The sequence below is a fragment of the Pantherophis guttatus genome, chromosome 2 (genome assembly GCF_059756535.1).
Source record: "Pantherophis guttatus breed Tessera chromosome 2, ASM5975653v1, whole genome shotgun sequence".
Classification (NCBI taxonomy): Eukaryota; Metazoa; Chordata; class Lepidosauria; order Squamata; family Colubridae; genus Pantherophis; species Pantherophis guttatus.
Genome location: NC_142064.1, coordinates 91325575 through 91352364, shown reverse-complemented (window position 1 = coordinate 91352364; position 26790 = coordinate 91325575). Strand labels below are relative to the sequence as shown.

The window sequence follows — 26790 nt, the reverse complement described above, 5'->3', positions numbered from 1 at the left end:
GAAGAGCTGCGGACTAGACAACCATCATATAAAAGATATATTAGTCACCAAAAGATTGGGGAGCATGGGAAGAGTTTCAGAAGAAACCCTCTCCTAGTTTTCTGGAAAGTAGAAGTAAAAGAGTGGAGAAATATTTTCAATTTTACAAAATTCTATTGATGAAGCCTATGATAGAGTTAATACTCAAAATTGTAGTTTTTGTCTAGATTACCTTGAAGAGCTAACAAGATATTAGGCCTATTCAAGTCTGACTCAACCTTCCACGCTCAATTATCATAGAAACTTTGTGTGTGTGTGTATGTTTATGTGTGTGTCTGTGTGTGTGTGTGTGTGTGCAATCCTTAAGCTTTTTAAAGAGAGATGTTTTGCACTTCTACAAAACATGGACTTTCCTGCAACATATTAATTCGGCCTTCTTTTTTCTCAAAATATGAGAGATACAATGCCTAGCTGAAGTTACTCTATAGGTGGGCAAATGAGAATAGGATGCCTTTTCCAACTGAACCAAAGGTTCAAAGGGGAATTTTGGGAATTGCCAAACCAATACATCTTGAAATCACCAATTGGTATAGTAGATATACTGTACCATCAATTAGTATGAAGGCATATAACCACTAGATGGCAGCAAAGAGATATAAGAGATCCCACCCTCTAGGCTCTCTGGTGGTCATTTGTATACTTACAGCCTATGGTAAATCCATAAACCACCAGCCTCCTCCAGTTCACCTCTGAGATTAGGGGAACTGCTCTTGCTCCATATGTGAAATGCTTTGAACCTGAGATTTTTTTGCCCATCGACATCTGTGAAGCAATAGATCATCTCTCCCCTACATCCCTCATTTTCAATTGGACATCTAAACATACCTGCAATTGATATGAAATATTTTACTATCTGCACGGGGATCAGATACAAAAATGTTGCCTCTAAAAGGAACAACAGTCACGATTCATAAAGGTTTCTTTTCATAAAGCATTTAATTGATGTTATATTAATTTTGGACAAGAGCACTCAGCTTCCTCTCTTCTAAAAGCTAGACTTTCCAATCCTGCTCTCTCTCCCAAGTCTGCAATCGAATTGTTGTGATACTTAATGAGAAGGAGTACTTGACTCTGCATGTTGATTTGATGCTTGATGCACCAGATCCATAGCTGAACAACCCACGCTCCCTTTCCTGCTAGATTCCAAAGCAAAATTCGACCTTGGCCTGGCCCAGACTTAAAGCTGCAGAATTTGCTGAGTTTGGGCTTTTTGCAAAACATCAAGCTTTCAGGCTTTCTCCTAAGTGTCCTGGATTTGAAGGAGCCCTTGTGTTTTGGAACAAAGCATCGCACCGCTGGTTCCACCTATTCCCACTTGGGAGTAAGTAGGGAAGAAGATGGCAGCAGGAAAAAAATCTCCCAGGAGATGTGGAATAAGCTGCCAAGATCAGCCACATTAGTGCTGACACGCGCCAGACAAAGGAGCCCAGATTCTATAAATGAGACGGCAGGCTGGGATTGGCATTTGGCTGGATTGTCAGGAAAGAGGCTCTGGCGATTTGAAGCTGAGAGACCCGAGAGCTGCGAAGAGGAGAGGCTCGCCGACTTCAGCTGCTGTGAATATTTCTCTACAGCCAGACTGTGCTGCTTGTTTGGAAAAGGTAAGTTGCAAACTATTCGTATTGCTCTCACCTTTTTTTTTCCTTCAGTATTTGGGGAATTTTGCTTTCTGAAAACTTCCCTAAATAAAGGCGTGTTCAGGGTTTTCAGGTGCACTACAGGTTGCAGCATTTCATGTTTTCCTGGAAATGCCCTTTGCCCTCACTGCATCTTTGTTTTTGTTTTTTTAAAAGTGAGGACTCTGGTTTTCCCTATGTTGACATGCGTGATCTTGCTGAGGCAATGTATGAAATGCCTCTGCTTAACAGATGATTGCCTGCCTCAATTATTTTTCAGATTGTTGTTGTAATTACAGACTTAACTACTTGTAGGTCTGACTAACACCCCATAAATGGGTACATAAAGATAAACATCACATTCTTAAGCTTAAACTTTATAAGAAACCTCTTAAAATTTTGTCATTTGTTGCATAGAAAACGAACAAACAAGCCACTAAACTGGAGAAGCATTATATATATATATATATATATATATATATATATATATATATATGTTTTTCTTTCTTTTTCGTAGGTTTTATGTGTATGTCTCTTTAGCCAGGTTCTACCTACGTAAACCTGCATAATATCTTGGTTTATGTAGGTAGAACCTGGCTAAAGATATAGATATATATATACATATACATATACATATACATATACATATACATATACATATACATATACATATATATATATATATATATATATATATATATATATATATATATATATACACACACTGCTCAAAAAAATAAAGGGAACACAAGCAGAAGACATCCGAGATCTGAATGAATGAAATAGCCTTATTAAATACTTTGTTCAATACATACAACAGTTTTGTGTTCCCTTTAGTTGTTTGAGCAGTGTATAAACTACTGTATGTAAAGAACAAAGTATTTAATAAGGCTATTTCATTCATTCAGATCTTGGATGTCTTCTGCTTGTGTTCCCTTTATTTTTTTGAGCAGTGTATGTATGTATGTGTGTGTGTGTGTGTGTGTGTGTGTGTGTGTGTGTGTGTGTATATATATATATATATATATATATATATATATATATATATATATATATATATTCTCCACTTCGTGGATTCTGTATAATATGAAAGGTGTATTCCTTTTATTCACAGTTTACTAATTATTTTATGAGCCTGTCTATTATTTTAAAATGAAACACTTTTTTACATTTTACTATGAAATCTTGCTAGTTCATGAAACATGTCTGTATATTTACAGTATTTCACTTAACCTTTAAATTATTCCAAGAGATAGAATAAAAATTTGTAATGCGGCATTTCATGGAAATTCCTATAAAGCTGTCCTGATGTTAAAACCACTGTAATAATGGCTCTGTATGAAATGAGTGCTACTGAATACTACTGAAATAATGCTTATTCTTTTGAAGCATATTTCTCTATTATATTGGAAGAATTGTGTACTTCTGATTAGAATAATTAAAAAAATCAATATCTATTCCATCAACAATGTTGAATTGATCAAATTTAAAAAGAAAGTTAATAGCTTCCAGGCTATTAAAAATGTACCAATGACAACCAAACAAAGCTATATTTGGAATTTTGCCTCACAACATGACAGCAATCAAACAAAATCCATATATAATCAAAAGCCATTTTGGTATTATAGCCAAAAAAAATGGCAATGCAGAGGTGCTAATATAATCACCAACAGCTTATTTTAATGGAAAAGCATGTCAAAATATTTGCCTTATAGCAATATGTTATTATAGGCACATAGGAATTTGCTGAATATATACCACATATTTGATCCAATCAGGAGGCATGATGTTTTCAGCGAGAATGATTTAAGCCCATCTTTAATTCTCTTCCTGAAATTGATGGGCATGAACAAAAAATTTAACATGGCGGAACCTTTTCAACACCTTTCCCTAAATATCTTATTGGCTCTGCTCATCAGAATTCCAAAACCCAAACCTGACCTGTTCACAAAAATACCACTTCTAGAAATATATTTAACTAAAACCTGGTGCAAATGGCAGATTATGAAGGTTTGCAATCCAGACACTGCAAGACACCACATAAAAGTACTCCTGCTGCTCATTGCTTTGCTAAGGAGAACCAATGTCAGGGGACCGAGTAGTAATTTTTATGGAGAAAAGCATGAATGAGGAAGGGATTAAATCCTACCTCCTATATGTTGGTCTTGATATGAATCCCTTCCATTATATACATACCTGAAGCCGAATTTTACTAAACTCTTAAAAAGGAAATATTCTTGTATCTTCATAGTCACTTTTTGTTTGATTGCACCTGAATTTACATATGATTGTGGTATTTGTATCTTTGAGGTCAAAGATAGTCTAGTTTGAAATTCTATTGTTGGAGACAAGAGGTAATTGTTCCCTGCAACTACTCTATATAAATAGCTTCTGGGGGTGATTTGATTAGAAAAAGGAAGAAAGGGTGAAATTACTTTTCCTCTACATTGGAAGCAAGAAGGGGTTATATTTCACCTTGGTTAGTTATTCTCCCACTCTTTGTTCAGAAATGCTTTCTTCTGCATAATCAACATTATTTTGAGGAGGACTGCATGCTAATTTTGATCAATACTGCACTTTTATATGGATCAAAGAATAAATTTACAAAAACAACTGCAAACAGTGAAGACATTATTTTGAATAGATGGATTTGCAAACGAGTGTCTCTTCTAAACACTACCAAATGACTGCTTTCTCCTTTCTTGTAGAGTGAATGTTACTTTTTAAAAAATTTAGCTTGTTTTGCCAGGTTTTTAATTGTTATGTTTCTGGTAATTCAGATAAAAGCAGGCCATTAGGTGAATTTAAGTATCACTTTGAATGCAGTTCCATTAATGTCAGTAGCATTTAATTGTAATGTCAGTAGCATTTAATGATTACTCTAATCCAAAATTCTGCAAGTTTTTTTCTTTTTTTATAGTATATCATGGTTCAAAGTTGAGGTACAAGTTCTGAAGCCTCTGACTTGAAGAAAACATATTTATTTTTGATTTAAAATGTAACTGCTTTAAAATGTATGCTTATAGTTTGTATACTTCTTGTATACTTCTTATTTTTATTACTTGTTTCTAATTAAAATATAAATTAGGTTAGGTTTCTATGTTTCCAAATCAAGATAAAATAGGAATGTAATTAAAAAAAAGAAGCAAGCCTCAAGAGCTGATCCTACGAAGAACGGCTAAGACTGAAGTTGTGGTTGGATCTTACGTATACATAACCAGTATTCTCAGTGATATGGGCCCAGTTTGACAGTGTTTTACCAACAGAAGAGAAGATATATAGTTCAGAATTGAATTGTGGAGTCCTTGGTACCCTCTGAGATGGTAGTTTGGCTACTGACATTTCATTATCCGACTAGGATATCTTCAGTGTTGGAAGGGAATGGCGGTGTGTGTGTGTATGTCTACTCTTTGTTTATATACAATAGCTTGCCCTGTCAGATTTAGTGCAAATGTTGTTTTCTTGGTGGAGATGTTGTGTTCTTTTTCCATTCTCTGTGAGGATAAGCAGGGGAGCATCTATTGGTGGCTTCTCCAAGGACTTTCAGAGGAGACATAGGTGCAGACCATCCTTCTGGGTGATCCTAGGCATGGCTCAATACTTTTGTTCCCAATCAGGACATATGCTGACTCCATGGGCCAGCCTTCTGGGTTGTTGTTCAGGCAGAGCAGACTCCTCCCCACCTTGGTGTCCCTCTTTCCTCCTAGGGTGCTTGAATTCTCATTTGGGTGGCTCTCCATCTGTTTGCAATCTACTCAGCCAAGGAGGACTGTCAGCCTTGCGTCCTTAAGCATAGGGTGCATTCATTGTTCATGGAGGCTCCTGTGATGGTGCTGCCAAGGGTACGTATGTGCAGCATGCCATAAGCTAAATCTTTCCCACCTTCTCCTTACCTCTGGGAACTACTAGGGACCATTAGAGTTGTGGATACATTTGTTCACATTGGTGAAAGTCTGTCACTTGAAAATTCATAAGTAGAGTAATGTCTACATATGCGATGAGTAATTTTTTGTGATTCATTATCATTAAGTTGGTGTTCATTGTTAAGCAAGCGGATATACCTAGATTTTCTCCAGAAGATCTGTCCTTAACCTGGTCCTTCAGTTCTACTAATTAACCCATCATAGCTGAAATTGAGTCCATCCACCTTGTTATTGGTTGTACTCTTTTTTCCCCATTTTTTCCAGCATTAGAGCCTTCTCCAGAGAGTGAGGTCTTTGTATAATGAATGTGAAGTAGGATAATTTGAGCCTGATGATTTGTGTTTTGAGATAAAACTCTGAGTTGTTTTGTTCAAACATCTATTTGTTTGCTTCCTTGGCTGCCCACAGTATTCTCAGGAATCTTCTCCAACATAAAAGTTCAAAACCATCAATACTCATTTTATCTTGCTTCTTTAAAGTCCAGATGAGATTTTCATGATTTTTAATTACATTGTGATTTTAAATTTCTTTCTGAATTTTAAAAATGGTTTCTTTTAATAGTTTACGGATTGATTCTTTGCTCACGAAAGCTGCTTTAAGGAAAAGTTCCTGGGATGTATCTTTTAACTAGCTATGCCTTCAGTTGCAATTCAATTTTGTATGCTTCAGTTGTGTTAGGGGTCTGGGAGTTTGTTGTTGACTACCTAGAACAAAAGAATTAAAACAGTGTTGGGATTTGCTGAGAATAAACAATTCTTCCTCATTGATGCTGCCCTAAGAATATTCAGCACAAGTTCCCTTGATCTGTGTCTTTGGAAAGAGAAGTGGGGAATTCCAAAAAAATTATCCCTTCTTTAAGGCACACAACAAAACATCCTTTTCTTCCAGGGCTTCCTATATAAGTCCTTCCTTGAGTAACCACTACTGTTTTTTAAAATATATGATAAAATAGGAAACAGCTTTCCTGGAGGGGCTACAAGGGTTATTTACAGTGGTGAAATTCAAATTTTTTTTACTACCGGTTCTGTGGGCTTGGTGTGGCTTGCTGGGCATGGCTTGGTGGGGAAAGATACTGCAAAATCTCTATTCCCACCCCACTCCAGGGGAAGGATACTGAAAAATCCCCATTCCCTCCCCACTCCTAGGGGAAGGATATTGCAAAATCTCCATTCCAACCCCACTCTGGGGCCAGCCAGAGGTGGTATTTGCCGGTTCTCTGAACTACTTAAAATTTCCGCTACCGGTTCTCCAAAACCTGTCAGAACCTGCTGGATTTCACTCCTGGTTATATATGTATATCTGTTAAATCTGTTTTTCCTCCCTGACTGCTTTTATTCCAACAATAATCAAGGACTCCTCCAACTGTTAAAAATGTTTAATTTTTACTTATATTATTACCAAAGATGTTTTCAGAGTTGGATTCTTTGGCCATTAGTCAACTAAATACTGCTACAATATTTTTTACTAAACTGTGAAGCAGAAAGAAGTAGCTAGTTTCACTGACATATTTTGCTGAGAACATGGCAACCGAAGAAGATAAAGGGTTTTATATACTCTGCTTTGTTAATACAGGAAAGCAAGGGGCCCTGCACACAAAATAGTGCAATTTGAGTGTGTTGTTCAGACTCCTAAACAACTCAGTCTTCATTATCTATGCATTCTGTTTGCACATATTTGCTTATAGCCTTCTATAAATGCATAACCCATCTTTAATAAAATATGGGTCATATGCATCTATGCACAGCCATGTGCAGTCAGGAAAAAAGAGCCTTACCATGCAGCTTCAATACAATGGAAACCACATTCCTGTTCTTGTATGTTTGTTGTGTTAACAAATCTCCACATCATTCTAATAATAGGTCATGTGATCTCATTAAGGCCAACACTTCAATAATCACAGTAATATGTTTTCGTGGCAGATTTTCAAGAACGTAAAACCCACGGAGAATGACTAGCACCAGGTCACTGAGCTGACTTTGTGCCAGGGGTGAAATCCAGCAGGTTCTGACAGGTTCTGGAGAACTGGTAGCAGAAATTTTGAGCAGTTTGGAGAACCGGCAAATACCACCTCTGGCTGGCCCCAGAGTGGGGTGGGAATGGTGATTTTGCAATATCGTTCCCTTAGGAGTGGGGAGGGAATGGGAATTTTGCAGTATCTTCCCCTGGAGTGGGGTGGGAATGGAGATTTTGCAGTATCTTTCTGCCACACCCACCAAGTCACATCACACCCATCAAGCCACGCCCACAGAACTGGTAGTAAAAAAAAAATGATTTCACCACCTCCTAAGGGAGGACTAGAACCCATTGTCTCTGGTTTTCTAACCTCATGTTTTAAACACTACCCCAAACTGATTCTGGTCTCAATACCAAAGGCACCAAAATGGTACCATACCACTCTTAACCTCTATAGGGATTTACAACAACAATACTGAATATCCAAATAAATGAATAAATAATATACAGAGGGAACAAATTAAGAAAGCACCCCAGAACAACTGATAGAGAAAGGAGCATCGTCAGAGACTACAGAAAAATTAAGTAACTGTAGATGAGATGGGAATGATGGAGCAGAATGGAATGTCACGGAAATTAATATATTGTACATTCATTCCGCATTCTCTCTCAGCCCTAGGAAGAAGGCAAACTACTTCTGAAAACCTTTGGAACCCTTGCCTGATGTCTTTTTTTGGAGTGATTCTTCCTAAGAAGAAAACATGGGTCTGAATTGTTGGGATGCTTCTCTGCCAGTAAAAAAAACCCAACCAGATTTTCCAGCCATTCTCTAAGTGTGCCATCTGAAACAATACAAAGAATACATGGGCAGCACTTTACTAGAGTATATTGCATGCTATTAGCTTTTAAAGAATACACTTAGATACTGCCCTTCAAATAAATTACTTTTAGAGTTTACAAGGAGTATAGCCCAGTCTATCTCAATCTTATTTACATTAGTGGAATTCTAAATTGGTCATAATTAATTCTTTTTATGGTGCTTCTCAGGAGTAACTTAATTTGAATTCTACATTCACTACAATTTAATTTTGAAAATCAGCATCACAATAGAACAGGGAAGCAGAATAACAGCATCCGTGGGGATTGCTCAGAAGACCCCCAAACAACCAACCTCATTTAGACCATATTGGAGTCTCAATGTCACTTGAAAATTACTGCATATATATATATATATATACTGTCGTTGCTCTATAGTTTTCTGATGGGATAGAACAATTAGGCAAACTCACCATTTGTGGGTAGCACAACCAGGATGTGAATAAATGGTTTGGGTTTCATGCCTGGTTGCCATAAAAGTTCTTCTACTCCCATCTTATGAGAGAGCAACCAGGAGCAGCTTTTTATGAAAGATACCCAAGATGGAGAGAGAGGGTATTACTGTTTGCCGATCTTGTTCAAATGTCAGAGATACAAGGGTGCATTTTTTAAACATGCCTTCTAATGGAGGAAATCACAAAGCCTGCTATTTGCTCACAAGGCTTGTATTGACAAAAGAAGAGCACCAAAGAAAGAAAGCGAGGCAGCTCTTGCTGCCCTTCTACAAATAGTGCTGCTTACACTGGAGTGCTGTGCTAATAGGAAGTTACAGGCTTTTCATTTACTACAGTATTTAATGTGTTTATGAAGCATATTAACTTGGCACCTAAGCAAAAGAAGAGGGATACTGGTTTAGACTGGCATTCTGGATTTCAGTTATAATTATCTGTTGACTTGTTTACTTCTCCATTGGAATTTGTGAGCCCAACTGTGCTGCACTGCACTGGTCTTATCCTTTCAGGATTAATCGTATATATCCATGTTTCTCTACAGATCGTATAAATCCATGTAACAGAGTCTATAAAGCAAGGGGTGTCCAGCCTTGGCAACTTTTGAGATTTGTGGACTTCAACTCCCAGAATTCTCCAGCCAGCATGGAGAATTCTGGAAGTTGAAGTCCACAGGTCTTACAGTTACAGTTTATCCCTGGTGGCCCTCAGGCCGGATGCGTCATGAGCAGGCCATGCCCATCCCAGCCTGGTGAATGGGAAAAACGTCACAGAATGTCATGTGATGGCAACATGATGATGCGAATTTGACACCCATGACATAGAGTATAGCCTTTTTCTGCGGCACCTATTAGAATTACAAAAACCCTTAGATTTCCACCCAATCCAAAAAAGGAATAAAAGATTAGCTGCCATATCCCACATTTTCAGACCCCGTTGTATTTATCCACTTTTCTAGAAAATCTCCACAGTTGCTAAGAGAGAATGCATGTTATAAAGCTGCTAAGCCATATTTTCTCCACTGTATTGAACAGCTCCTCTGGGTTATGACTGTGAAAAGATAACATATTGGCATTTTTTTCAACAAGGCACAGTTTTCATTGACTAACTGTAACTACTTGCTGTGATGGCTTGAAAGAGAATATGTTTTAAATAAACAGAATGCAGAATTTTTTTGAGATGGGAGAACTGAATCAGGAGTTGAGTGTCGATTATGGAAAATTAACTGGTTCAGCATTTAGAGTTGTTAGTGTTATTATTACTAAATTTTTCATCTATATGGCTTAATTTTGTACTTCCTTGAATTTCCCTGAATTTTCCCATATGAAGCATTCTGGAGAAATTCTTTATGGATGTTTTGCTGAAAACAGAAAAAAATGAATTAGTAATTTATGGATTTGATTGTTAGATAGGGTAAAATATGGGAAGAATGGAATCGTAATTTAAAGAGGAAGGACTGATAATCTAAATTTATTCAGAACTACTGTGAAGATTGAATGCCACTTCTTTATATTTTTTCTTTTCTTTTTCTTCCTTGGTCCTTTCTTTTTACTTTTTCACTATTTTTCTTCACTCTTTTTCTCATTCTTAAATTTGTATTGCTTTTATTATTGTACAAAATTATTTCATTAAAAATAAATAAATACATCTGGAGAATGCTTATACATCCCTTTGTGCATGTTAGTTGGTCTCAATAAAGGAAACATCATGCTTTTGGCATAAGGAAGCACCTTATCAGTTCTATATCTACAATATGTCTATATGTAAGCATAGATGCTACAATAGTAATAGAACTCTTTGCTTGGAATCGGATACCTCTGAATACATATGCAAGGGTGATACTATATTTGTATCTCCTGCTGGGGCCCTGTTATTAAGAAGCTTTCATTTTCAATATTATGTACCATAACTCAACTCTTGGAGTCACACTTTCTACCTCATTTGCAATTGAATGAGCTGTTTTGTCTTTTTATTATGTCTTTTCTAATGGTCTCCCTCCTCCTGTCATTCTCTTCCTAGTTCTTCCAGTCTTGAGGATGACCAGAAAAATCTTCACCAACAGCAGGGAGAGGTGGAGACAACAAAATGTCAACAGTGCCTTTGCCAAGCTGAGAAAGCTGATTCCCACCCATCCTCCTGACAAAAAGTTGAGCAAGAATGAGACTCTTCGCTTAGCCATGAGGTACATCAACTTCCTCGTCAAGGTCCTTGGGGAGCAAGGGCTGCCGCAAACAGGTGTGAATCCACGAGAAAGGATACTGGGCCTGTTCCAGCAGAATCCACATTTGGAACACATGGAAGAACTGACTCTCCTTGAAGACTCTGAGGTCCCTTCTCCCAACACAAGCAGCAACATCCCAGAATGCTGGTCAGAAACATCATCTCCATAATCAGTCAGTCAGGGTAATCATCCTGATTGCAATTTGATAGTTCCCCTTGATACCGGTTGTGGTAGTTGTTTGTTTCTATACAGTGTTAATCTATTTATTTAATTATTTATTTATTTGGTCCATCTTGGTCTTTTAAAACTCAAATGTATTTTATGTAAGTGTTTCTGAGGAAGAACATGGCTTTCAATAATTAAAAAGAATTCCAATAGTCTAATTGGCTATAAAGGGCTTTGATTCTGACTGCAAGGGACTTTGACTGGGTCTACTGAAAGTCGCCAATGGATCACTTGCCCTTTATTGTGACATACAAATGAAAATTGTTAGGGTCAGTAGCTTGTGGCTGAGTGACACTGTAAGTTTTAAAACAGCTGGCTAGGAACTCTGGGAATTTCAGTTCCTGATGATTTGGCTGCTGGATTGACAGGTTAATTGAAAATCTAAGTCAAACAAATTCTGCAGTTGTGCATCTTCTCCTGTGGTAGAACAAATCCCTTCCCACTTCCTGTAACATACCACAGAGAACAACTGATTATTTCTTCTCCACTTCCTTTCTTAAGGGAAGAAACCACATCGATTGAGCAGCCACATCTACAATTACAACTGTGAACATCTCATTGTATCCATTTCAAGAGATGTGATGACACTGCCTAATATAAATTGGCTATTTTACAATACTATAAATTGGGTATTGTAAAAGAAAATATCTGGAGCTCTGGAGCCAAGGCTACTCATTAAAAAAACATTTTTTCATTTAAGATACATTAATGTCAAAGTTAGTTGAGCACTGCTAGTTCTTCTTCTCCTTTACCTGAAATGTCCAGTTCAGTGCAATCTTTATGCTAGGATGTGTGCATTTCATTTACTATTTTTCATCCAGTATATGTCAAAACCTGAGGGAGATAAAAATTTAACCAAAACAAAATGCATAAGGAATACATCTGAGCAGATGGGAATGGATCATGCCCACTATGCTTGCTCAAATATAATCAACAGTGGATTTTAGTTATTTCTGAATTATTCAAAGATGCCTACCTTAAAAAATATGGATTTAAGAATTATTTCAACTGGGTTTATAATGTGAGGAAAAAAACTCTTAAATTTGGCTGGGATTACATTTTCCAGAACATTTGCAGATAAAAAAAATAACTAAATAATTTCAAAAGCACATCTTAATAGAAAAACAACTGTCTCATTTGTTGTTAATGGCATTTTATAAATCAGAGGTGCTATTTAATTGTCTTTAAAATAAATACAGGATCACATGAATCATTTATGGATTTCTTTCTATGAGGGATTCCACTGCACCTAATCTTCTGCATAAACTGCCTCAAACTGGGTGTCATTCATTCACTTAATTATCAACATTGGATACAGCCACTTCCAAGTTTCTATTTTTTTTAAAAGACTTCATTGTTAAGAGTTAAAGTCTTCTTGAGTTAAAGACCGCTATTTGAACTCTAAAATTAGCTACCGATATTATATATTTACAGTTAAATGACAAAGCAAAACCCTTAAATGGGGAGGGGGAATGAAACTCTGTGGCATGTGTGTTTCTAGCTAGGTGGGTTTTTATTTTATCATTTTCCATTTCTTTCACTGAAACTCTGATATCATTGCCCCTGTCAAGGGCCCCAGTCTTCTATACGTACATCATGAAAACTAGAGTTCAGAGGCAGAGGTGAAGCTAAGGCTTCTAGAGGGCAGCAGGTCGGGCAAAATTACTTATAAAGAACTTTGCCCCCTACAAAGTGATCTAAAGCCAAATGATAATAAATATTCTACTCCTTGGAATATTTTTTTCATCTTTCATGTCCAGATTTTATTTATTCATAGGCCCATTTGCTTTATGAAGGATGAGGATACAAATGCATTTTCCCAATAAAGGCATGCAGATTAAATTGTACGTTGTATTAATGGGTAGTATGCCAATAAATGAATTAATGAATTAAACTTCAGCTAATTAAAAAAAATAACTCCTAATACATTTTAGAACGTATGTTCTCAGTTATAACCTTCTTCAATCCCCCTGCAATTGTTTTATTTTAAAAAAATAGGCTTTGGGGGATGAGAAATAAGAGGTATGATAAGCTTAAGCCTAGAACTAAATTAATAGAGGTAATAACATCTTTTTTATACTAATTAAGATTGTTCTACCTCACTATTATTATGCATTCCAGCTGAGCCAAATGAGAGTGTTTAATTTAGTTTATTAAAATACTGTACAGTCATAGACCAAATACAGAAACACATTACAAATACAGTACTCTGCATCAGTGGTGCAATTCAAATTTTTTTACTACCTGTTTTGGGGGTGTGGCTTGGTGGGCGTGGCAGGGGAAGGATATTGCAAAATTTCCATTCCCACCCCACTCCAGGGAAAGGATACTGCAAAATCCCCACTCCCTCCCCACTCCTGGGGGAAGGATATTGTAAAATTTCCATTCCCACCCCACTCTGAGGCCAGCCAGAGGTGGTATTTGCTGGTTTCCCGAACTACTCAAAATTTTCGCTACCAGTTCTCCAGAACCTGCCAGAACCTGCTGAATAGCCCCCCAGCTCTGCATCCAATTAATAAAGGGGAAAAAGCTATTCACGCCTGATGATATACATGTAGAAAAACAATCAAATCCAAAAACTTCTGATTGACACAGGAGCGTTACAAAATTTGTCTACACTTGTGGAGACTTCTCCATCCTGATTGTCAGTAGGCATGCAAAATTTTCATGTGAAAGCGGTCTAATAGTTTCTAATTAGACTGGAGATTAACTCTGACGTCCAAGTGATAGAACATTTCAGAAGCTGGGATTAGACTGACATATGACAGAGTAGTTTTACACTGCTGATCATGTGTGGTTGCTCTAGGAGTCCTGCCCAGTATGAGAGGACCTGCAGGTTCTGACCTTTAATGTATGTGCTTGGCTGAGCAGGCAATGAAATGAAGCTACCACCTGTAAGATTATGGCTGAATGCCAAATGAGACATAGAGTCCCTGATGTTGGGTGCTCACCAAGTTGTGAAGGTTCTTATAGGGCTACTGCGAAGGAAATAAACAGCTTGCACTGATTATACTATCTGCTATTTTCTAGCTCCAAGGAATGATTTTACATCATTTCAAGATGGGGCAAAAATCATAGGAGTAATAGCAAGATATAATAGAGGAAAGAAAGAGTAAAAGCAAGACGTAATGGAAGGCGTTTTTTTTGCAACTCCTATGGCGCTCAACAGCCAGTGTTCTTTACGTGGAGAGCCCAGTAGACCTTTAACATGGATGTGGGATGAACAGTCATTGTGTATTTTCTAACTCATGGCTTATGACTTAGCATTGTGGCAGGGGTGAAATCCAGCAAGTTCTAATAGGTTCTGGAGAATCGGTAGTGGAAATTTTGAGTAGTTCAGAGAACTGGCAAATACCACCTCTGGCTGGCTCCAGAGTGGGGTGGGAATGGAAATTTTGCGATATCCTTCCCCCAGGAGGGGAGGGAATGGAGATTTTGCAGTATCCTTCCCCTAGAGTGGAGTGGGAATGGAAATTTTGCAATATCCTTCCCCTGCCATGCCCACCAAGCCACGCCCACAGAACCGGTAGGGAAAAATTTTGGATTTCACCCCTGCATTGTGGGCAAAGGAAATAATGATGTCTTCGTTCAGCACATTTTGGCTAAGAAAAAACATGGCTTAGTGCAATATATGAATCCTGAAATTTCCTTTCTTAAATTATTAACATTGGAAGAAAAAGGTTTAAATCAGTGGAGGGGTGTGTGATAAAGATTGGGAATGGTTTAAAGAACTCCCCTTTTGAGGTTTTCTGGAATTCTGGTCGCCTTAAAAAGGACCAAGTTTATCAGGTGCCAAATTCTTTCCCCAAGTTTAAAGCCTTCATCTATGATATTACCAGAATTGTGAGGATCTTAAAATACTGTCTCAGGGGCCCAAGGTTTACATATGAAGACAGTAGAAATCCTAGTGCAGAAAGTTTTATTCCAGAGTAAATCTTGCTGAATTAAGACGCTAACAATTTTGCATTTGAAGTAAAGATGTAATCCTGAGAATTGAATAGCGACTGTAGAAATTATTATGACTGTATTTAAAAAAAGAACAAAAAAGGGAAATCTTAGAAACAATATGTCTTTAGGTCTGAGAAGGAAGACTGAGAAGGAAGGACAGCATGGTGGAGGGGGAATAGAATGGAAACATTGACAACCTATTGAGCCCATCTTTTTCTTCCTTCAAGATGGACTGGTAGCTTTGTCCCAATTTTTGTCTCAGAAGCAAATTCTATTCATTTTGGAAGTCAATTTTTCTTTTGCCATGGAAAATACAGTTATGTTCTGTTCAATTTTCAGTTACCCTGCTGATGGAATCTCAAGCCCTTTTATATATTTTTCAGCATTCTCGTGTTGGAAATAATTAAAAAGGTTATTATTATTATTGTCTAAATACACTGTAGTCACATCTTTTGTGACTGTAGTTAAATATGCAGATTTGATATGTGAAAACCTAACAATGATTCATGAGATTCTGGTACTTTTAGCAACAATGCAAAATGCAAAGAATTTATGAAGAAATTCTAAAACTGCTGTTAGATCTATACATGGTACAGCTTACTGGTTAAATAATTTCAATTATGTCTCAAAATATCCATGTTTGTATTGGCATTGTCCATTTTAACTTTTATTTCTGATGATTAAAAGTTTCCAAATGCACTAAACGAATGGGGAAAAAAATAATTCTCTTTAAATTAAAATAATGTTCTGATGCAAAAACAAAAGGTAAATATTTCATGTTATAGTGAGAAAAGTAAATGTAGTATTTCTTAAGTATACCGTTTTATTACTGTATATCTTCTTGCTATTAATATATAATGTGTGTTTTTAACTAAATGTCTCTACCAAAGATTTATTTTGTTGGCACTTTTTATGTTTTGTAAGCCCCCTTTGTTTGGCCAAGAATCTTTTATATATTTTCTTGTACATTTCCCTATTTAATCCTAATATATTAAAAAGATTTGCAAAATCAGTCTTTTTTATATTAAAAACGCAATGTCTTAACTGACATTTTGTTAAGAGCTGAACCGGTTTTCTATTTTCTCTCTGCTATTGGAAACAACAGAAGCATGTGAATATTAAGTTATCTTTGCAAGGAAAAAAAACACGGGATGCTTTGTAATCTTGCAATTTTTAAAAAAGAAGTATACAGATTCAGTGGATAAGCAAGCAAGAAGACAGCATTAATTTGAAGGCAGCATTGGTTCTTTACTTAGTTTCCTGGGAATTACTTTTGTCAGGCAGAAACCAATTATCTACACATTTCACATTTCTCCATCCTGTACAACGAAAAGAGATTCTTTTGAATTTGCTAAGCAGTCAAATAGGAACACTATAAAGCAGATTAATAAATAATCAGTTCAGAAATACAAACTCTGTAGTCCATTACTACATGAGATTGAAAGAGGGCTAATTTGTATATTCAAATAATGTTTATTAAATAGTGTTAATACTTTACATTACACATTAAATAACTTTGAAAACAACCATGAAACCATCTTTATGACCATATGTACTAGAAATCTACTTTGGGTATAGTAACCATATTTTCTTGAAAAACATAACGGGCCAATCTGGGGAAAAAATTCAGAAGGATTAAAATGTTGTTTATAACTGCTTCACAAAGGAAAATTCAAGAGCAAAACCAAGAGAAACTTTACAAAAATGCATATCCTAATAAAAAATATCTAAAAGCAAACACTATTATATAATTTAAAAAAACCAAGACAATTCAGTCTGCATATTTTGCAGTGGGGACTGTTGTCACTAAGCAGAACAGTCAAAGACTAATGTCATGTGAGCAGGTTATTTAGTACTGGCAGTTCTGGTTGTCCCAGTTGCTGTCATTCAGGGAGGGTCATGCTGATCTTTTAGTAAGAACCTCATGTGATTGCAACTTCTGACTTCTGCCAACTTCTTCATTGACTTTGCTTGTGAGAAGCTAGCAGAAAATCTTGAAAAACATGATCATATGATGATGGCTCTTTGCAACAGCTGAAACTATGAGGACCTGTGATAATTATCAGTTCAGCACTATTGTAAACCTGACTGAATAGTTGTATCCCGAGGACTAGCAGTAAATGTCCGTTATAATAATAAAAATCAAATGGTCCTTGTAACTATAGGCAAACTGGGAAGAAATGAATAAATTACTAAGTATGAGATCTTTATAAAGGTTTGCAGTCACTAGTGCTAAATGAATATACTTTTTTCCCACTTTATATTACTGTTTTACTTTTTAAAAAATAGAAGTTTATTGCTCATAAGAGAAGTCAATCCATGACAGAACAAATAATATTTTAGGCCACTTCAGTGATAGCAAGGTCTTTAGATTTCTTCAGCAACCAAAATGTTTCAAAAATTAGAAAGAGAGTGAGAACGAAAAGGCTCATCAATGATGAGCTGCATGAGATGATGAAGGCTGCATGAGATCAGAATGTTAAAATGGAGCATAAAAGAGATATCATAGCTGCTCATACAACACTCTGCCTTCGGGTTGAAGATTGCACCTACATTCTCGCTAGAGCTACTGGGCTGAAGAAACAAACAGTTGATTTCTTGCCTTCCCAGTTTTTGAAAACATAAAATCCAGTTGTTAGTCAAACTCTTATGCACCCTGAAATCAAACATCTTGGTTCCTTTGTAGGTGGCATAAAGGTATGTTTTGTATCTAATGTATCTGTGAGTCATTTCAGAGGGTGTATTGGAAAGAAAGGTAAATAAAAAATCCATCAGAGAATTGTCGGAGATGACTAAGTGAGGATAGCAGTAAACAGCACACATCTGATATATTCTTTTATCATGCCACCAGAAAAAGAAAATAAGTGAATAGACAGCTTAACTTTTGACCCCTGAGGTCAGAGGTCATTTAAAAGTCACCTCAGACATCCTTTTTCATAGTGATGATTGTACTTTTAAAACAGCAGGTGCTTAAACCAGAACTGGGAGGAGGAAGGTGAAGGTGATCTTTAACATTTAGATACACCCATCCTTTTTTGTGTATGTAGAGTAGCCAGATTGCAAAGGTCAACTGTTGTATATTTTAACAAGCAACTGCCATGTTTTTTTTTTACTGCTGCTTAGCAACCAACTATAAAATACTGCATAGGAAGGTCATACCTCCAAAGCTGGAGTCCTGTCCAAATCATAGAATTGGAAGGGATCATTAAGTAATTGACTTTAATGCAAGAGAAGGCCAAGTATGGCAAGGCTCCAGGTAAACGTAACTTCTTAAATAATATTTTTTTCACATTTTTTCCAGACGTATGCAACACATCCCAATATGTCACAATATTCACAGAAAGGTTATCTTCTGCACAGGAATCATTAGAACATCTTTCTGATTTTGTCTAGCTACCTATTAATAACCCTTCTGATATTATACACCCACCAGTAGAATAGTAGCTGTAAGAATAGCTAATGTAAGCTATTAGGTAACAGATTATCTAACACTGTGATTACATATGCTATGCTAAGATTCAAATATAACCCATAAAAAGCCTTTAAGTTGGCTTTTGTTAAGAAGGCATGAAGAAAGGGTTTATAATATCTGCTGATGTCATTTGTGATGGTTTTGCGATGCAATTATTTAAATATGAGGTGTATATTTTTGTATCTGAACAGCTTGCTTTTTGCAAAAATGTTTTATGTCTAACAAATATAATGCCACAAAAGCAGAATGACAAACAGAAATGCAGATGTTAATCAGGAACTATGTTTAGACCACACATACCATGCTCCCAATGCAGCTTAATAGTGCTGACTATTTTCTTCACTTTGTTTTAAAGATAGTTTCCTGTTTAGGATTTATCCCTAGGCTGTGCTGTGAGACTGTGAAGTAATGGAGGTGGTAGATATCGGTCTTCCCCCCCAAATAACCACCAATATAGAACAAATGCCATGGAAATATAATCCATTCAGTTTTAATACAATCTATTCCATACTATTTCTTACTCCATAATATATAGAGGCTTGGAAGCAAATCTGCAATATTGGAAATCAATTCCTATTGGTCTCACCTAATGGATAACTAGGATTGTTTTATTTATACCTCTCTCTCTCTCTCTCTCTCTCTCACACACACACACACACGCACCCCTATCCAATGGGCAACAGGCAAAATAAAAGCAAGCCTTTCCATCAAACCAAAACAAATGCATAAATCCCAAATAAAACCGCACTGAAGCTTAGTAAAAGCCCAAAATCATTAATCACATATATCCACACCAAAGCCCCTATTACTAACACCCCAATCCTACTGCCTGGGGAAAGAGCCAGTCTTGCAAAAAGCCAAAAGCGTTGGGACCATCCGTATTTTGGATGGGAAGCTTTTCCATAGGGGAGGCTCCATCAAAAAGAAGGTACACTTCCTGGGACCCATTAGGTGACATTATTTACCCAAGGTACCCTGAGTATGTCCAGTTTGCTAAATTTAGCGGGCTATGCAGATACTACCAGGGAAAGACAGTCCCATAACCTTTTTGATTATTTACAAAATAATGCCATACCTAGTTACCCAAATAAACTGCAGAACTGTTACTCTACCGGTTTAATCTGCTCTTTAGCATATTTTCTATCATTCTCCCTTATCTTTGTTTTCTGTAGCGACTCATCATGTTTATCTTGTAAGAACTTCTGATACCTACATGAGTTGCAAAGGTCTTGGGTATACAGGCGATTCTAGAGGTTGGTGTTTTGCTTTGTTGCACGACAGCTGACTATTATTTTTTTCTGCACATTATCTAGTTAAGGTGTAGAATAATCAAAGTAAACTTAAATGCAGAAATTTCTAGTAATAACACTACTCAATTTTTCAAGTGGGGTTAAGTCAATCATTCTTCATAACAAAACAGTCAATCGTTCCAAAATTAGCAAGAAACTAGTTATTTTGCAAAAACTCTCCAAACACATTCTGACACCTGAAACCTTTTTGGTATAACTCAAGAAAATATTAGCAGAAGTTTGAACACTGAGAAGCTTCTTTCTTTTTATTGGTCTCCTAACATCTGTTGCCTGAAGCAGGCCAGCTTCCCTCTGTAGTCCTCTTCTTTCTTTGGCATATTGGGAGTTTATTTTTAAGTCACAAAAACAAAGCGAAAGAGCAGGGAAGAAGGAGAAGGAATGATTTTGTCCTGTCTTATGATTTTATTTGAATAATTTCTAAGTTCCTGGCTGGGACTTTAATTTTCCAATACCATAAAAATGTAATTCTTTTTGTTGTTCTTGATGTTGTGTTATTCCTCGACGAATAAAAATGATTATAATTATAAATAGAAGAATTACGGTATTTCAGCTGTGTTTGAAAAAAATAATGCCAAAAAATGCAGCTCTAAATGTCTACTGGGATTTTGGCATTTCTTATCACTCTGTTGCAGAGGCTCCGAAACTCTTATCTCAATAGACCAGATTACTTGGCTGATCTCCTCTCCATGCTGAGTAGAAATCACACGGCCGGTTTTACAACTGACAGCCATTTGCACATTTTCTATCCCGATAAATCAATTAATGGGATGCAGGCTGATTCATTCAGTCCCTCTTGCATTCAGGCTGTTTTTCTTTTCTTTTCCTCCCTCCCATGTTTTAATACCATCTAAGGGTCCTTCGTTAGAAGAGGACTTGTTCACCATGCAGGTGCAAAGCATTCAACGCTGCAGCCTAACAGCAATAAACCCTTTCTGTCCTCCTTAGGGTTTCCCTTTGTTGAAATACTTTTTTCCTTTTGTTTCTTCCACCCCTCCCCTTGTCCTTTTCAAATGTATGGCTCCATGCAGTTAATCTGATTATGTTAATTTGGACTTCATGATCCCAAAGACTGCATTGGGATCTGTAGATAGTGCCCCACACCAGGCATAGGTAGAAGATGGTGGTGGCAAGGGAGGACAAAGTGCTCTTAACAAGGAAGCAACTTCTGTCTTGGAAGACAAAGCCTCTGATGATATTGAGAGTGTTCCAAACAGACCGGAGTTCAATTATGTAGGGAAGATGTGATGGTCAGTTCATGGTGGGATGTGGGAGGCATAATGTTAACATTGTTTCCTGTTTGCATGTTTTTTTTCTTTCTTTAGCATAAAAATAATGAGAAGTCTAATCCTTGTCAACTTTCAGCATGCATATCAGTGTGGACCCCAAACCAGATTGAACATTCAATCTTCCTTAAAGACGTCTACACATTTCTCATTGGGATTAAGGGAAGATGGCAACTTTCCCCATCCACAAAGGCTGACATCTTATGAAAGCATAATGTCTTGTGAGTTTTGGTGTGGTTTTGTGTAGGAATATTGAAAGTTTGTTTCTGAAAACCATCATCTACATTTTCTTCTTGGGGAGGCAGATGATATTAACAGCAAGAACAGTATCAGTTTTATTTGTTCTTCCAAATATTTTCAAACATAACTGACAATAAAGGGCTCCTGAAGTTTACTCTGTATATATACATACAATTTATTTACATTTTATTTATTTTTCCTCTTTATATTATTTTGATAAATAACTCAAGGCAGCTAACATACCTCATATGCTTTTCTCGCTTTTATCCACAGTAACAAAGCTGTGAGATGAATTGGGCAGAGAGAGTGTGGCTGGCTTGAAGTCATCCAGCCTGCCTATGGTGGAAGAATATTTCATGGTACCTTGGTTTCTAGTCTGGTGCCTAAACCAAACTGCTCTCATATGTACATGTACGTATATGTACACACACCCACACCCACACCAATAATGGGTTCCACTTACCTTCACTACTGGTTTGGAACTGGGAGCGTGTGCTCGCTTCGCTCATGCATGGCACTTCTGCGCATGCGCAGAACGTCTGTGATGATGTCTGGGTGGGTGGGCGGAGCCTCCCGCCACCTTCACTACCGGTTTGCCTGAACCAGGGCGAACCAGTAGAAACCCACCAATGACAATTAGCTTTTAATAAGCTAAAGGACAAAAAAAGAGATTGTAACAAACAAAAAGAACAGTTGTATGCTAAAAGAGAACCGGAACAACCCAGACAAAAAACTGATGGCTGAATTACAAGAAAGTAAACTAAATCTATCAGAAGGAGAATAATTACTAAAGGAAATAAAAGTTACAAGCAGAAAACTGTCTAACGATTCTCTTTAAATTGGTTGAATGTTTAAACCAAGTTGCAAACATGATCCAATTTAAATCTGTACATCAAGGCAAAACATCCTACATTTACATATACAGGTAATCCTTAGCTTACAACCACAATTGAGGCCGAAATTTCTGTTGTTAAGTGAGATCTTTGTTAACTGAGTTTTGCTTGATTTTATTACCTTTCTTGCTAATCACTACATTAATCACACTACACTAATTAATTACACTACAGTAATCACACTGTTAAGTTAGTAATACGATTGTTGAATTTGACTCCTCCATTGACTTTGCTTGTCAGGTCACAAAAGATGATCACATGACCTTGGGACACAGCAACCGTTTTAATTATGAACCAGTTGCCAAGCATCTGAATTTTGACCACATGATCGTGGGGATGCTGCAAAAGTCTTAACTGTGAAAAATGATCATAAGTAACTTTTTCCAGTGCTGTTGTAACTTTGAATAGTTACTAAATCAAGAACTATGTACAATGATGGGATTAACATGAAGGAAGGAACCTTGGAACTGTAGTAGATATCATATGAAATGTGTGTTTCCATGCATGACTGGAAACTGTGAAAATGACAAATTTCATGCTAGAATTCATTCATTCTCTTTTTTATGTTAGCATAATCATTAGGACGATTGGAACGAGCTACCCCCAGGGATACGACTGATCCCGGACCTCCGTACTTTCCGCCGGGCTCTGAAGACTTTTCTATTTCAGCAAGCCAGACTGGCTTAACATTTTTAATTGGTTAATTTTATGGATAAGGGGTTTTAAATTGGGGAAGCCAAATTGATTTAATTATTTTTAAAATTATTTTAATTTTCATATTGTATGTATTTTAATCCTGGCTGTTCACCACCCTGAGTCCTTCAGGAGAAGGGCGGTATAAAAATTTAATAAAATAAATAAATTAGGAAATGGACTCAAAGCAAAACAATCAAAGTTGTAATTCGTTATACAATGTACATTGCATCTGGAACATTGTATAAAGCTCTGGCTACCACATTTGAAAAAACAAGTATATACAATACAACAGTTGAAAAAAGTATAATAAGGGCATCAAAATTACAGGAAACAAACATAGCTCTTTCAACAGAAACTGAGAGAATTTGGGATCTTCAACTTAAAAAAGACAACTGCTGGCACAAGCTTCATTGATTTCTGTAACATCACACATGGCATGGAGAAATAAGCATCTTATTGTATTTTGAAACATTAATTTCAGGAGCCTTCCAATGAAGCTGATAGGAATAAGATCTAAAACAGGTTAAATTATGCATATGGTGCACAAAAACCCTTAAGAATTCATCACCTCAAGACATGGTGTTGGCTATTCATCTGGATGGCTTTAATGGGGAATTTTTTAATAGATTATTCATAAATATCATATCTACTCAGGTCTATTAGTCCTGAAGACTCAACTCATCTTCAGATTGGGGCAGCAGGCGTTTAGATTCAGGAATACAGGAGAAAGGTAGCTTTTAACCTTCTACTTGTTGAGTACCACATAGGCATTTGGTTTGCTTCTATGAGCAACAAAATGCTTAAATAAGATGGTCCTTGGATTGATCCAGCAGGCCTGTTTTTACATTCAGATGAAGACTTTTGGTTGAGCTAATTAAAATATGTATATTGCCCAGGGATATACTATGAGCACGTTACCATCTTATCTCAACTGCTAGGATAAAATGTAGTCCATATTTGATCTCGAGCTGGCAGGGTCCATATCTTTCTTCTTTTTGATCTTCTGCATCAGTTTGCTCCATCTGTGAGCAGAAGTCAGACATAATTGGATTTTTATTTCCTATGTGTACATCTATTGCCACTCAGTGGATATCAAGCAGAACTGCAAAGAACATGATTTTATGCTTTTATGATGTCTGCAAATTTAATGTCTCACATAATTATTCAAGATACACTTTTGAATTATGGGTCAGGCTGGCATCGCAATTTATCCAACAGAAGGGGAAAGAAAAAATCCTTTCTTAACAATGGGTAAAAATAACTATAATTAATCAAACTGATTACAGAGGAATCTTTCAAATGACCTATAATCAGTGCTCATGAAAATTAAGAGAATCTCCTCTAATAACAAACGTAACATTTGACTTGCAGTATTTTCTACGTTAATGATTATTTAAGTCATCAACCAATATTTTATTAGACTTAATATCTTAAAAGTAGCTTCATTTTTATGCAGAAATATAAATTTAAATATATGTGTACAAAAGGTTATTATGCTATTGCCAACTGCTATTTATGCATTTTAAGAGACTGTTCTGCAAGCACTCAGATTCCAAATTTCAATTGTTCATTTCGACAATAAATTATGTTGTACCTACATATACCTTGTATCCGATTAGGGGTTCAGTAGGAGTTGCAGTTACTACACAGGTCCCACAATATAGCATTAATGAAGTGACAAAAATAAAGTTGACATATCATTTATAATGATCTATTTTTATGATCTATTTGTACTCAGAGAGCTCAGTTATGAATACATGCTTCTAACTAGGTGAAAGATCTACCAGGCAGCTTGTTTTTGAGCCAGCATGCTGAGAGTTGGTTTGCATTTGTTAGCGCACATCACTTTTTAGGCACTTAACCCTATTCATGAGAGCCAGTTTAAACTTGTGGTTGAAATATCAGGCTAAATCCAGTACTGAGTTCAAGTTCTGCTTTAGCCATAAAGCTAGTGTAGTAGTTGAAGTTCCAAGCTAAAAACCCTAAGTTCTAGTCCTACCTTAAACAAAAAGCCAGCTGGGTAACCTTGCTCCAGTCCCTCTCTCAGCCCTAGGAAGGAGGCAGTGGCAAACCACTTCAGATATTTTGCTAAAAAAGCCCTGCAGGCAGTTGCCAAAAGGCAACACTAATTCAAAGTCACTAAAACAATGACTTTATTCAATGCTCTGCTGTGCCTTGGTAAAAGAGTCTGTCTGGACTCAAGTAGCACTTTGCAACCTTTGAAAGGTTCATTTGCAGAACCTTTATGTACTGCACTGAAAATACCAGCAGAACAGGTTATGGGACAGATATCAATGTCCGTTATTTGTATCCCAGAACTTCCAAAAGGCACCAACCTACCGTAGTATAGGTAGTCTTCAACTGACAACAGATCATTTAGTGACCATTCAGTTACATCACTGAAAAAAGAGACTTAGGACCGTTTTTCACACTTACGGCAGCATCCCCATGGTCACCTAATTAAAATCCAGATGCTTGTCAACTATCTCATATTTATGACAGTTGCAGCATCCTGGGGTCATCTGATCAGCTTTTGAGACCTTCTGACAAGCAAAGTCAATGGGGAAGCCAGATTCACTGAACAACCGTTAATTTAACAACCGTTAAATTGACATTAATTTAACAAATGTCACAAACTAGTTACTAAGTCTGCATTACTATTAATCTTCTCATCGTTCCTATCACCCATCTCCTCCCACTTATGACTGTATGACTGTAACCTTGTTGCTGGTATCCTTAAGATTTATATTGACTGTCATTAAGTATTGTACCTTATGATTCTTGACGAATGTATCTTTTTCTTTTTATGTACACCGAGAGCGTATGCACCAAGACAAATTCCTTGTGTGTCCAATCACACTTGGCCAATAAAGAATTCTATTCTATTCTACTCTAACTGCAGTGATTCACTTAATAAATGTGGCAAGAAAAGTCGTAAAACGGGGCAAAGCTCACTTAACAAATGATTCACTTAGCAACATAAATTTGGGGCTCAGTTGTGGTCGTAGCTCAAGGACTACCTGTAACAGAGTTGGAAAGGGACCTTGAGGTCATCTAGTATAACCCCTTGCTCAAGCAGGAGACCCCCATACCATTCCAGGCAAGTGGTTGTCCAATCTCTTCTTAAAAGCCTCCAGTGATGGAGCACCCACAGCTTCTGAAGGCAAGCCCTTCCAATAGTTTATGGTTCTCGCTGTTAGGAAATTTCTCCTTAGTTCTAGGTTGCTTCTTTCTTTGATTAGTTTCCATCCATTGTTTCTTGTCTTGCCTTCTGGTGCTTTGGAAAATAGGCTGACCGGAGAAGTCTGTAATGCCCTGTATAGGGAGGCGAAGGGACCTTTTTATATGGTGTAACTAATGTCTAAAATATACAGTTTTTATTATAACTTTCGCTCTCTTTATCTCCAATTTGCGATATTCACTTAATTTCCAAGACGGTGATAGGCTGAACCTACAACCGGCGGTTGGTAACTACTGTTGGTGCTTCTCAGAGATCTCAAAGAGACGCACTTCCACCGATTACTGTAGCGTAGCCCAAAATGTGCGCTCCTACTATCGGCAAACCAGTAACCCTCGGCAATTCTGTGTTCTCGGCCCGCCTTACAAAGCTCAGCCAATCGCCTTTCAGTCCTGGACGACGTTAGAT

General features: G+C 36.9%; 1 protein-coding gene and 1 long non-coding RNA gene across 3 annotated transcripts; one reads left to right on the top strand and one right to left on the bottom strand.

Annotated features, from left to right (window-relative positions):
- Positions 1–1498: 1498 nt before the first annotated feature.
- TAL2 (TAL bHLH transcription factor 2) lies at positions 1499–13572 on the top strand. 2 transcript variants are annotated; one of them, XM_034410654.2, is made up of 2 exons: positions 1499–1640; positions 10876–13572. In XM_034410654.2, the coding sequence occupies exon 2, from the start codon at positions 10893–10895 to the stop codon at positions 11244–11246; it is 354 nt and encodes a 117-aa protein (XP_034266545.1). In that variant the 5' UTR covers positions 1499–1640; positions 10876–10892; the 3' UTR covers positions 11247–13572. The 2 variants fall into 2 exon arrangements, with proteins under 2 accessions (XP_034266545.1, XP_087742527.1); XM_087886401.1 differs by having other exon boundaries at positions 1583–1640; positions 10885–13572.
- A 9758-nt stretch (positions 13573–23330) lies between these two features.
- LOC148115200 (uncharacterized) lies at positions 23331–26692 on the bottom strand. Its single transcript, XR_015731909.1, has 2 exons — positions 26237–26692; positions 23331–24166 (listed from the first exon to the last, which is right to left on the bottom strand). It is a non-coding gene; the product is annotated as an uncharacterized LOC148115200 (long non-coding RNA).
- Between the last annotated feature and the right edge of the window lie 98 nt (positions 26693–26790).

What these genes read in the sequence shown, in the direction of transcription:
- TAL2 (XM_034410654.2), top strand. Translation starts at nt 10,893, where the DNA reads ATGACCAGAAAAATCTTCACCAACAGCAGGGAGAGGTGGAGACAACAA.